Source organism: Globicephala melas, chromosome 4, assembly GCF_963455315.2.
Source record: "Globicephala melas chromosome 4, mGloMel1.2, whole genome shotgun sequence".
NCBI lineage: Eukaryota > Metazoa > Chordata > Mammalia > Artiodactyla > Delphinidae > Globicephala > Globicephala melas.
The window spans coordinates 121,918,573-121,931,951 of NC_083317.1; the positions used below are offsets into that span (position 1 = coordinate 121,918,573).

At 42.4% G+C, this 13,379-nt stretch overlaps 1 protein-coding gene across 1 annotated transcript in view; it reads left to right on the top strand.

Moving 5' to 3' along the window:
* Positions 1 to 13,379, top strand: part of SLC9A9 (solute carrier family 9 member A9) — a 538,678-nt gene that overhangs the window by 176,461 nt on the left and 348,838 nt on the right. Inside the window, exon 6 of the mRNA XM_030873292.2 lies at positions 10,520 to 10,625. Coding sequence (XP_030729152.2) covers positions 10,520 to 10,625 — 106 coding nt within the window. The remainder of the gene's footprint in view (positions 1 to 10,519; positions 10,626 to 13,379) is intronic.

Below are 13,379 nucleotides of genomic sequence, written 5' to 3' on the forward strand. Positions count from 1 at the left end.
TGCTTCAGCAATTGGAAGCCTAGTTATGGAAAGTCAGCTCCACAGAACAGAATTAGAAAAGATAGTGGGTGACAACCAACTATATAAATGCCCGGGATATTGAGAGTGGATAAAGCAAGACTCCAGGTGTTCTGAGGATGGGGTTTCAAGAATACACTGAAAAACCATTTGAAGCAATTCAACAGCTCCGTGGACAGCTGGGAAACAGCTGTGGCTGACAGACCTCTCTGGCTCACTGCTTTGGGGAACAGAATGGCTCTGCTTAAACGAAAGCAGTTCATTCTCAGCAGCGCTCAAAGACAGACCTGCAGAACAGAAGTTTTGAAAGTCAGTGGCCAGCCCACACTTTCCAATTATGTGTTAAAGAAGATATTGCATATGGGGGGAAATTGGATTCAGAAATTTCTTGGAGAGTGTTTCCTTGAACAAGAGCACCCTCTGGCTCCCTTTAGGGTTTGGCTTGACTGACTGAGGTCAAAACCATGGGGCAATGAGGCAACTACTGAGTCACACTGAAGGCAGCACTCACTCTCAGAGTCACATAAATGCAGCGTCAGCACTTGCACAACCTGAAAATGAGCACCTCCTGAAGGGTGAGATGCCTAAGGAGCCAGGAGAGCACCCCAAGTAGCAGCCTGGGTTGAGTGCCTTTGCTCTACGAAGCCTCTCAGAGGCTCCTGGGGTTAGGATTCCTTGAAAAGTGGTTTCCCTCCTTCTAGAACACAGCCAAGAAAGGACAGGGACTGAACTTTTACCTGGGTACTATAAAAAAAACACATTGTAGTGTTCAATGTATTATTTTGAACTGAAACAAAAACAGCTTTTTATAACAAGTGCTATCAGGTCAGTGAGTGGGCAAAGAAGTCATTGACCACAATGGGAGGACACAAGAGAGGCAGGAGCCGGTCTGATCTTCAAGGAGTTAGCCATATGGCGCATGACCTTCAAGTTTCATTCATTTGTTCACTCATTAGGTCAACAGAATTAACTGCCTGTTGCTTGCCAAAATGATCAAAGGCATCAACAAATATATAGATGAATAACCGATACCAGTGATGACCAACATTTTATCCAAGGGGACCAATTTAAAGAAAAGTAAAAATGCTTGCAGGCTGTTTTTTGGGAGGTGTTTTTGTTTGTTTGTTTGTTTTTTAATACTGCTTTCACATAAGAAAAAACATTTACCTGCACCTGAACTTCTGCCCGCTTATATTATTTTCCAATCCAGAAAGGATTACTGTAGAGGACTAAAATTTCAGAGATGACAAAGCTAGTTCACACTGCAGTATCTGATGTAATATAGCACCTCTTGAACTGGTTTCTTTTTCTTTCCTTGACTGACCTTGTAAACCACTGAACTGCAAAGTGTGGCTTGTCTCTTGAAATTATATCCTATAATGCCAGAGATTTTTCCATTGTAAATAAGATAAGTCACATTTTTTAACACAAACAAAGTGTTTCTGGGTAGGTGATGATGCCATTCCTTGAGATTGGTAGTTCAAGGGCAAGAGCAGCCGATTGACAAAGGCTGGTTGGGGGATAGGGGATCTATAGCACATCCATGCCCAGTGCCAGGCACACAGTGATGCTTAACAAGTATTTGTTCCAGTAGAAGAACTCCAGGTGGAGTTGTCTTGGCAGTGGCTAGATACGGGAGTCTGTAGCTGAGGGAGAGGAAGAGATGGGCTGGAGATTGAGATCACTTAGTGTGGATGAGATTGCTCAGGGAGAGCTGGTCGAGTGAGAAGGGAACCGAGGAGGAGTTCCTGGGCAGCATCTGCTTGAGTTTACCCAGGAGAGAGAGAAAAAGAGACAAGAGGGGTTGAAGGGAAATTAGGTGAAGCTTGTAGCCCCAGCACAAAGGAGAGCACTTGGAAAGACAAGAAGTGTCCACAGTGTCATGTCACACAGAGGGCTCAACAATCTGGAAGCCCAGGGAGGAAGTTCTGAGAGAAAGGGAGGAGGTGAGGGGTCCTCACATATGGCATCCTGGGCCGTGGGAAGAGACTTCGGGTTCCATGCTGTATCTCCTTATTAAGTTTGGCCAGTTTTTAAGATGATTTTTACCTTTCTTATTCTAAAAATAGTGCATGCTTATTGTAAAAAAAATTATAAAATACAAAACAAAGTTCAAAGAAGAAAAATAAAAATTATCCTGAGAGCTGCTTTATGACTTTTGGCTTGCTCGCTTTAGACTTGGCTTACCCAGTTGTGTTAACTTTCCACCCTGGTTTGGAAGTCATCATTCCCACTTCAGCACCAATTCTTCACAGTGTAGGTCATATAAAATAAACACTGGAAAATAAAGTGATCTGATGAGCTATAAAGTAATACATTCTGAGTAAACGAGTGATCTGTTGTGTGTGATGATCGTACCAAGGGTAACTCGCATGGGTAATTAATTAGCACAGAGGGCCCCATACGCACAAAGATTTTCAAACCCACAGCCTTCTCATTGGTCCAGGTTTTCCCTTGCTAAGCATGAGCTAAAAGATTTGTCTAAGTGACTTCGTTTCTACCCATGGTGGGGTAGGGGCCGGGAGGACTGAAGGGCCGTTCTAGCTACATCCCCACTCAGTAACTCATATATTGAAAAATCAAATGCCTGGAAGTTTAGCCATTTTGTAGTTCCTATGGTGAGAGGGTAGCAGAGTGTATTCGTTTGCTAGGGCTGCTATAACAAATTACCAGAAATGTTGCAGCTTAAGACAACACAAATTTATTATTTTATAGTTCTATAGGTCAGTAGTCCAGGTTGGCTCAACTGGGGTCTCTACTCCAGGTTTCACAAGGCCAAAATCAAGGTGTTGGCTAGTAGGGCTCTTACAGGGAAGCTCTAGGAAGAATCCTCTCTCAGGGTCATTCTGTTTGTTGGTAAAATCCAGTTCCTTGCAGTTATAGGGCTGAGGTTCCTGTTTCCTTGCTGGCTGAAAGCTGGGAATACCTTGGCTTCTAGAGATCTCCCTCTGGCCCTTGCAAGTGAGTCCCTACATCTCAGAGTTAGCAATGGAGTGTTCAATCCTTTGCACCCTTGGAATCTTCCTGACTCCCTCTTTTTTGCAGTCTCTCTTCTGCCTTGCCTTCAACTGCATCTCTGACCAGGCAAAGAAATTTCTCTGCTTTTAAGAGCCTGTGTGATTAGGTTGGACCCACCTGAATAATCCAACATAATCTGCCCATTTTAAGGGAACCTTAATTACATCTGCAAAATCCCTTTTGCCATGTAAGGTTATATATGCACAGGTTCCAGGGGTTAGTGCATGGACATCTTTGGTGGTGGGGGTGGGGAGGGCAGGCATTATCCAGGCTACCTCACAGAGTGATGACATGAATGATTGGACACGTGGTATGATCCCTCTCCTCCTGTCCCTTTTCCCCTCTCTCTCACATAGACCCAGTGTGGACTCGTCTCGATATTACTCTTGTTCACCCTTAGCAGCTTGTCTAAACTGCTTAGAAAGCAGGAATATGCACCCTCTACTTTGACACCTTTCTGTAATGTCCCTCAGGGTCTTGATCCACAGATTGGGCAATGATGGTATAAGATACCTGCTTGTTTCATATCTTTTTGTAGCAAGAGAAAAATTTATTTGTGAAATCCACTTATCTTAGGATCATGACTAACACTACCATCTTTTTTCCTACAATTGTTACTTTTCATGGGTCACAGTGATATTTTTACCTTCCATTGATGACCCATCCAAGCTTTGTCTGCCTTATGGCTCCACTGAGCTTTTCTCTGAATTTATTTCATGATTTGTAGGCAAACCCTTGCCTACTGTGTTCATTTTTAAAATGGCAAAATGCTTGTCGTAATCCTGATTGGAGAACGCTTGTTGATGACAGGGTGAGTCATCTTCACTCAGATATTGAGCATACTGCAGAGATTCCCCATTAAACTGCACCATGGCTCATTAAACCCCATTGGTGAGAAAACTGGGCCTTATTTTAAATGTTTATGTCCCGTGCTAATGTTAAGTTTAGAATATTTCTGTTGCAGGTACCTTTGGGAAAATTTTTTAAAGCACCAGCTAAAGTGCCAACAGATTTCAGCCCATAAGTTCCCAAATATGGAATCTGGGAAACATCCCCCCGACCCCTGTATTTATTCTCAGGTTTCTCCCTTCCTAATCTTTAAATATCTTTTTTTTCTTAATACCAAACCTTGTGATCTTCTGATTACCTTTTTATATTCTCAGTAACTGCTAAGGACTGTACTCCTGGTTTTAAAGCAAAAGAGGAAGTAGATTCTTCTGGAATAACATTCAGCCATGTTCGAAGTCGAGGAAAGGATGTAGGATTGTCAGTGTTTTTATTATTCATATATTGAAGAAATAATCTCTGTCCACAAAGCACTTACATTCCAAAAACGGACTTAAACAAACAGAAACACTCACGACAGAACTGTGATTCCAGAAATGTGCCAGTGGAATTAATATGAAAAGAATAATTTTCCTCATGTGGGAGTTTTAGAAATCCTCTACCTATATGCCAGCTGGTTATAGTGTGGCAAAAGATATTAAGATCTAGGGTGGCTTTCTCAACAGGAATCCAAGAGAGCTAAATTCTACAGAAAATGATTTGAGCAACTATTTTCTCATTTCTCTCAAAGACGATGCTTAGCCAGTATCATTCTGAGTGCAGAGGATGTAAATTAATTCATTACGTACAACAAGTGTCTTTGGACAATGGTTCTCAAACTTTTTGGTGTCACAACCACTTTACAATTCTTCAAAATTAGGAAAGACCTCAAGGAGCTTTTTGTTTATGGGTGTTACATCTATCAATTCTTACCATGTTAGAACTTTAAATTTTTTAACATATTTTCATCGATCTATTTAAAATAGCCATCATAAACCATTTATAAGCTAAATGACATATTTTTATAAAAATAAATTTATTTCCAAAACAAAAAAATTTACTGAGAAGAGGGACATTGTTCTACATCTTTTCAAATCTCCTTAATATGTGGTGTAGTAGAAGACAGCTGGATTCTCACATCTGCTTCTGCATTCAGTTGCACTCGCACACATCATATAGCTTCTGGAAAATTCCACTGTACACAGATGACATAATAAGAAGGAAAAACTCAAGTGACATTGTCCTATTAATCTGAAAATGGTTTTGACCTTGGGGAATCTTCCTGGATAGGTCTCAGGAACTCCCAAAGGACCCTGGACCATACTTTGAAACCATTGCCTTGGGATATTAGGGCTTGTTTCTCCCAAGGATCCCTGGTGAAGAGGGCTTCAATAGTGTGCTTGCCTATGGTACTTTCTCCACTCCTAACTCGGTACCAAAATAACATATCCTATTGATGGCCAAAATAAAATTGCAGCGTTTTAGGGTTAAATCATCCATGATGATTTGTGTACCTTCTGATTTAGAATAACCTCAAAGAAGTAAATCTAGTGGTTAGCTTTCTAGATCTGGCATAGTTTCTCTGACTTATTTCAGAAGGGTTAGGTTTTCTAGTTGTAATTCTAGGATATGATTGGCAAAGCTTGACCGGCCAAACCAGTACATGCACTGATTCTGCTGCCAAGGCTTCACTGAGAAGGTTTAGGCTCAAAATAATTCCAGTATTCGAGCCTGTACTAGGATACCTCAACTTTTTTGGAAGCCTCTCCTTGAAATCTCACTCTGTATAATATTTCAGAAAAGTGGGAAGAGTTACAGGAGAATTTTTTCTATAGGAATCACATGAGTAACAAGAAATCCCACATTTCCCCAATAATCACTTGTGGAAATGCAAAAATGCTACCTTATTTATGAGACTACCAGGGTTCTCCACCTGTCAGGCTTGACATGGTTCAGCTGCACAGGCCAGAGACACTTTTGATTCTCCATGTGTCAGGGACAAGTGTCACACATACTGATTTGCACAGAAAACCACAGAGAGCACTCTCCAGGGAAAGCCAGCATTTTGACAAGGCTCAGTGATGACTTAGAGCAACAGGGGTAGGAACTATGGTGTGATGTTGTCCATAGACCCATATCATTTGAAATTTAAATTCCTTGTAAAACACCAAGAAAATATGGGTCAGAGAGCTGCTAATGGAGAGTCTAGGGAAGGGACTGTCACTAAATCACCCTGAAGACTTAAAAGTGACTGAAAGAGGGCTTCCCTGGTGGCGCAGTGGTTGGGAGTCCGCCTGCCGATGCAGGGGACGCGGGTTCGTGCCCCGGTCTGGGGGGATCCCGCATGCCGCGGAGCGGCTGGGCCTGTGGGCCATGGCGGCTGAGCCTGTGTGTCCGGAGCCTGCGCTCCACAATGGGAGAGGCCACAGCGGTGAGAGGCCTGTGTACCGCAAAAAAAAAAAAAAAAAAAAGTGACTGAAAGAGCATTAGGAAAGAGGTTAGTTCAAAAGCTAGCAGTAAAAAAAGAAAAAAAGCAAAACATCATTTAAGAGTCAACACATTGAGGTACTGATGGGGTCAGCCAGTCATTATCTGAATTTTTATCTCCAAGTATGGTTTTTACACTTGAGATGAGACAATAATAGTTTCAATGCTTTAAAGGGGTTCCCCTCTTTTTCCTCTCTCTTCAACTTCTTTATCCGCTTATTCTGCTCAACCTGTAATTTAGAAATTGAAGAGAAAGCCTCTCTTGGCTTTCTGCTCCATAGGCTTCACTTGATCACCAGCTTCTCAGAAGTGCTGTCCACTCCACTGCCTCATTCATTCCCCCAAGACCCCTCGCTGTTTGATTTCTGAAACTATTTTCTCAGATATCTCCAGTGAGTCAGTGACATTTCTCAACCATCCACTGCTCTTACCTGGGGGTAGTTATGTGTGTGTGTGTGTGTGTGTGTGTGTATGTGTGTTTGGGCATAAAGTTATGTGTGCTTGTATTCCTTACTACCAATTTGGGAGACAAAGCAGATATTTCTCCAGCTAAAAAGTCAAGTAGAAAGAGGATGTGTTGGGGAGGGAGGGGTCCTGAGCCCCAAGCGGAGCTTCCAACCCATCACTAAGCGATGGGTGCAACTACAGCATGACAAAGGCAAATATGACTGAATCCCCTGATAAAATCAGAGGCTTAAGAAATTGGATTGTGTCTTCTCCCCTTCTTATCCACATGGGGTCTAGAATGTTCTCCTCATACTGTCACAAGAAGGCTTATCTAACTATGCATTGCTTTTCAGCCCAGCCTCGGATCTAGGCTGTCCTTACAAACCCAGCAACACGTGGGCAGAGCTTGTGTGAGCATGTCCACAGCTGTTCCAAGAGACTCCCTCCTGGGAAGGTGACACAGAGTCTTGGACATTGTGTGTGAGATTGAGCCCTGCCAACGAGCTAATTAAATGTGTTTTTTAAAAGCTCTAAGCTTAGCAGCGAGAGTGGGCGGCTAATTTCCTGACTCACCTATTCAACTCATTTGTGGTCCTAGCAAATACTTCCTCTTGTAGGACACACTGCCTGGCTCTGTTTCCAAGCCGTTCCATTTCTTCACAGGGTAAATAGGAATGCACAGAGTAATAGCTTTCTCTCTTGTGTGGGATAACGTTTATGAAGTGGAGTTCAGTTCTTTGTGCAAAAGGAATTGTGGGGGCTTCCCTGGTGGCGCAGTGGTTGAGAGTCCGCCTGCCGATGCAGGGGACACTGGTTCGTGCCCTGGTCCGTGCAGATCCCACATGCCGCAGAGCGGCTGGGCCCGTGAGCCATGGCCACTGAGCCTGCGCGTCCAGAGCCTGTGCTCCGCAATGGGAGAGGCCACAACAGTGAGAGGCCCGCGTACCACAAAAAAAAAAAAAAAAAAAAAGGAATTGTGGGAATGTCAGAACAGTTTTGAACAAAACTGGATATTCAACTAAGAGCCTTTCCCTTCTAAGGCCCAGAGCTCTCACTGGAAAAGTGCAGAGTCCATCCCAGCCCAGGGTGGACTTCATAACTGGGGATGTGGGGAAAGAAACCCTGGGCCTTACATCCCTATTTGTGAGCCTAGGAAACCTGTGTGTCTGGGAGTCATCTTCAAAGCTTGGAAAATCAACAATCACAATAAAACAACATCCAATATTCAATAGAGCTTCCATGATAGAATTTTCTAATTTAAAAATTACTTTTATTCCACAAAAACCTAGCAAAAGGAAAATGTTGCTAATTAAAACCCCCAATGGAAGTCTCTTTGTTTTGATTAGATGCAGGGTCTTGACTATCCTAGCAGTAGACAGAGGTTACTTAGCAGAGGTAATTGTTAGCCCCTCCTACGACCGCCTGCAAAGGCTAAGGGTGGTGGCAAATGTGAACAGCTACATGCTAGTAGAGAGGACATCTCTGCCGTTCTGCCTGTCGTGATTAAGGATCTACTCAGCTAGAATAATGAAATTGACTCTATGCCTAGTAAAATGGGAGCCGGCTAATTGTCATGCCAATTCATGACATTTTATATCTGTTATCTCTTTACCTCAGAGCTAGTTGTTGAATTCAATTCTCCTTTCCCCAGGATAATTTTTAGTAAATAAAACTCTATGCATGATGAATATGGTTTTCAGCCAACTTGTTCATGCTTAGGGTCAGGTTTGGCAAATATCCCACGCGTATGTTTCATGCCTTTTTTTCTCCACGTACCCCTTAGCTGTAAGTGTTCCCCAAGGATCTCTCATGAACTCTTTTCTCTTTCTATATACTTTGCCCAGGCAATCTCAGCCACTCCTGTGGCTTTATGTTCCATCTACATGCTTATAACACTTAAAATCTTTCTTCTGCTTTAACTCTGTCCAACTCGGCTTACAGCCTTTTATTTCCAGCTTTCTTATTGAAATCTCCATTGGAAATTCTACCTGGCTATTTAAGTCAACATGTCAAAAACCAAACTTACAAAATACCCCTGTCTACAAACTAATTTCTCTTATGCAGCCCATCTACCAACTGCCCAGGGTTGAAACCAAGATCACTCCTTGCTGTCTCTCAAGCACCAAGACCCACCAATTCTCCATCCCAAATATCTTGTGGGTATTGTCCCCTCTGCTCTATCCTCCCTGACGTTATCTTTTATTCATTCACTCACTAAAGGCTTACTATATTCTAGCACTGTGCTAAGGGCTAGTGACACAGAGGGAAGATGAGAACCAACGAGTAAGTAAAATGCAAATCACGGTGGCCACTGACCTATCAGAACCCAGGGTGGTGGATGTTCAGGGCAGAGCAGGATGTGCAAGAATTTGGGAGACTGAATCTAGGACTCTTCCTGTCTTGGTACAACTCATCTCTTGCCAGAACATTTAGGAAAGCTTCTAGCCACACGTCCATTCTGCCCTCTGCCCTGCTGCCTGAACTTAATTTCCAAAGTTTAAATCAGATTGTGTCATTGTCTGACTAAAACCCTTCCATTATAGCAGGACAAGTGCCAAACTTCTTGATTCTACTTACAAAACAGTCCAACTCAGCTTTTTCTCCCCCCAGCACTCTTTTATACAACACAGTTACTAACCTCACGGCCCATGAAATAGGAAAAGAAAGAGCAGAAATGAAAATGCCCACTCTGCCTTAAAAATTTACCGTCAGTGTCATTTTCAACCACCCTCTTTTCCCCTTTGGCAGTCAACTCAGTGGATCATTTTCCTAATGATTGCTGTTCACACTTTGCATGACTGCTTCAAGTATCAAGGCACTGAATAGTTTTGATGACCACAGCTAATCAGTGTGTGATTATTTACTGCCCTGGTGTACTCCCAAAGGCTCCATACAGATATGAGGTATATAGTAGCCATGCAGCAGGCTGCCAAAAATGAATCCTTAGGTCTTGCTTTCAGGAACATTGAGTCCATCTTTATAGATGAGTGTGATCTCGAGAGAATGAGAGCCAGGTGCCGACTACCTCTCCCTTCACAGGAATAAGTCGCTGCAACAACATTCATTCATTCATTCACTTAGTCGTTCATGCATCAAACAGGAGTGACCCAGGTCTTTGCTGAGGGATTAGGGGTGTGGAGGGGAAATTTGAAAGGCTTTTAAAGATTGAATAAAGGTTTTTTGTTTTGGTTTGGTTTGGTTTTTTTGGAGAGCAAGAAGTGTGTGTGTGTGTGTGTGTGTGCATGTGTGTGTGCCTGTGTGTGTCTGTGTTTACGTATTTAAGGAAGGAGGGGAACAGTAGCACTTGGATGGGAAACAAATAGCTGCTCTGGTAAAGTGAATCAAAATGCCAAGGTAATTAAAAAATGACACGAGTTTGGGAAATTATGGCAAGTTCCTTGTGGCTTGAGGGAGGCAGCAAAGGGTGGTTAGGGGGTGGGAGTGGTGCAGGAAGAGATACTGGAAGGTAAAGAGCATGAAGATTATAGAAGACTCGTACCAAGGAGCTGACTTTCTCTTGTAAGCAGGGAGGAGCGAGCCCAGAGAAATCTCTAAGCAGGGAAGTGAACAGTCAGATCGTTCTTTGATTAAAGGTTCGGTGCGTGTATAGTGATGGATTTGAGAAGATGAACATTTAATGAGTGCTTTATACAGGTGACCACAACCAAGGACAAGTCCCTGGCTACGTCCCAGCTAACTCTGCGTATCTGTGTGTCTTCCCTAGTGACGGTGTTGGCCATTTTCCATGAACTGCATGTCGACCCCGACCTGTACACACTCTTGTTTGGGGAGAGTGTGTTGAATGATGCAGTTGCCATAGTCCTTACATAGTAAGTACCAGAACTTGGCCTGTGCTTCTTTGACCATGTAAAATATGCTTCTACTTGGTGATAATTCCTAGTGGCTTTAAGAGTGTCTTTTCTGTTATGTCATAGAGATACAGTCAATTTCTAACTTTAAAGGAATTACTATCACAGAAGAGCGCCAAGAGTAGGAACATTTCATTAGCCGCTTAATTTCTAACACCTTAATAAGCTTCATGTTTCCAGCTTATTACAAGATACTACTCAAAGGGTAATATTTTTTTTCTCGGTGTATGTATTTAGCTGATTCACTTAGGCTTCCTAAAATGCACATAAATAAGCTTTCTTCATTTCAAATCAATATCATTTAATTTTTTTCCTTAAGTCACTTTCCAGATAATAGACTAATAGAAACCGTTGTATTTATACTAATTTTGGCAAATTGGAGATAGACGTTGAGAGTCAGAATATTCTTTATTTATCAGTGCAAATGTAACACATTATAGAAACACACACATTTTAAAATCATCATGTGACAAGTCAAAATGATGCAGCTTTGTCTGCTAAGAGTTAATGTAATTTTCCCTTCATCTTTTCCCCTTTAGATGCTTACCATTTATATTTAATAAATGACACTTTGGTGGCTTTCACTATGTCAGAGGTCTCTTCTTGGTTTTAGATTAAGACCAACATTTTGGGCAGCAGTCAGATACCCTAGAGGAATGTAGCTATCTAATAATTAAATGTGACAACAAGATTCAATTCAGGGTTTTAATTACTTCAAATGCATTTGAAAATGTATTGCAAAGTAACAAAGGATTTTTAAAAGTCAGATCGCCCAGAGGGGAGTAGGAAACAACAGGGCAGCACTATTCTTTTTTTCTGCCAGCTGACATTTCTTAAGGCTGCCACCCTAAAGTTACCACTGAATTCAGCAACTTTCAAGAAAGAGTCTCCAAAAAAAACTTATATTTTACCTGGCTACTGAGAAGTGCCTCTCCTGCATTAAAGGAAAATACCAGTGAGTGCAAATTAAGAGCAAAAGCCATGGCAGATTCACAAATGCCAAAGGATGCTTTTAAAGAAACACCAAGAACAATTAATTAAAACATCAGGGATCTTTGTCCAAGATATACTAGTATTAAAGGAACATTTGGAGGAAAAATTTTTAAAAATCTGCTGAGTCCCTCATCTTCACTTCCTGAGCTGCCATGTTGTAAAAAGGCCAAGCAAAGCAAAACGACTAAAGCACAAATGAGCCTTGGGAAAGAATCATGCAGCTACAGCCAAGGAAAGGTTTGGCCTTTCTACTTTCAGCACTACCGTGCACAGTAGTTTTCCATTCAAAATGCAGACTCCAAGGATGAATGTTGACACTGTTGAGCACAAGCCTGGGGGGCATTTGAAACAGTCCGTTTAAGATCTCCCCAGGTCAGTATGTGGTTATTACTGGTAGCGCCTCTTCTACTCCCCTATCTGTGCGTTGCATGTCTTAATAAAATGTGTTTCCCACCATGGCAAGATCCTTTCCTTTCTAGGCACCAGACACTTGCCAGTCTAGCTGAAATCTTGTGCTTCCCAGCTTTGGCATTTCAGGTATTGTGCAGAGTGACCCCAGTGAGTTTCAACTTTAAAATAAAGATAATTCTAAATTAGGAATACTTGACACGGAAACTTCCACACATTCAAACCTGCAAGCTCGTTCTTCCACCTGGTGCATTTGGACTCCACGAGCCTCTTCCAGGAGCTCTACTTAGCGTTAATGTACAGCTGTCCCTCTGTATCCACAGGGAATGGGTTCCAGGCCCCCTGTGGATACCAAAATCCACAGGTGCTCAAGTCCCTTATATGAAATGGCGTAGTACAGTCAGCCCTCTCTATCCGTGGGCCCCATGTCTGCTGAGTCAACTAACTAAACCTCGGATTGTTCGATGAGGAACCCGCGAATACGGAGGGCCTCCTGTAACTAGGCTACCCTGGGTCTAGCTCTCTGTCCCCCTGTGCCGTCTGTTGACCACTCCTTCTTTCACCTTACACAATCCTCCATGTGTTTTACTCTTCACTTTTCTCACTTGCTTCTTAAACTTAGTTTGCAGCATGTATGACAATCTTTTTTTTTTTTAACATCTTTATTGGAGTATAATTGTTTTACATTGTTGTGTTAGCTCTGCTGTATAACAAAGTGAATCAGCTATACGTATGCATATATCTCCTCCCTCTTATGTCTCCCTCCCACCCTCCCTATCCCACCCCTCTAGGTGGTCACAAAGCACAGAGCTGATCTCCCTGTGCGACGTGTCAATCTCTTTTTATACATCTACTTACACACACATTCCCTCTCCTTTAATGCTGCATCCCCAACTATCTTCCAACTATCTTCTAGTTCCTATGGAAGAACCCTATTTAACAGTTTTCCATGACTTTCAGACCAGGAGTTCAAACATTTGTCTCTCCATTCTTCTCTTCCTTCACTCTAACTTCACATAGTAGCCAGACACATCTCTCTGGCTTGTAGCCTCATGCCTTTCTTCACAGGCGCAAAGCTCTCTCTTCCCAGGTCCTGCTTCTGCCCCATCAAGTCTTTCACCATGTACCTCAGTCTCCTCGTCTGGGAACCACTAGCTCACATGCTAAAGTCCCTCCTCCACCTCCGTATGTGCCCCCCACCGATTCCTTGCTAGCTCAGCCATGAAATCTTGGCTTTACACGTATATTTGCTTTTCTAGATAGTAACTTTCTGAAGATGGAGACTTTGCACTTGAAACGTATATTAAAATGAAA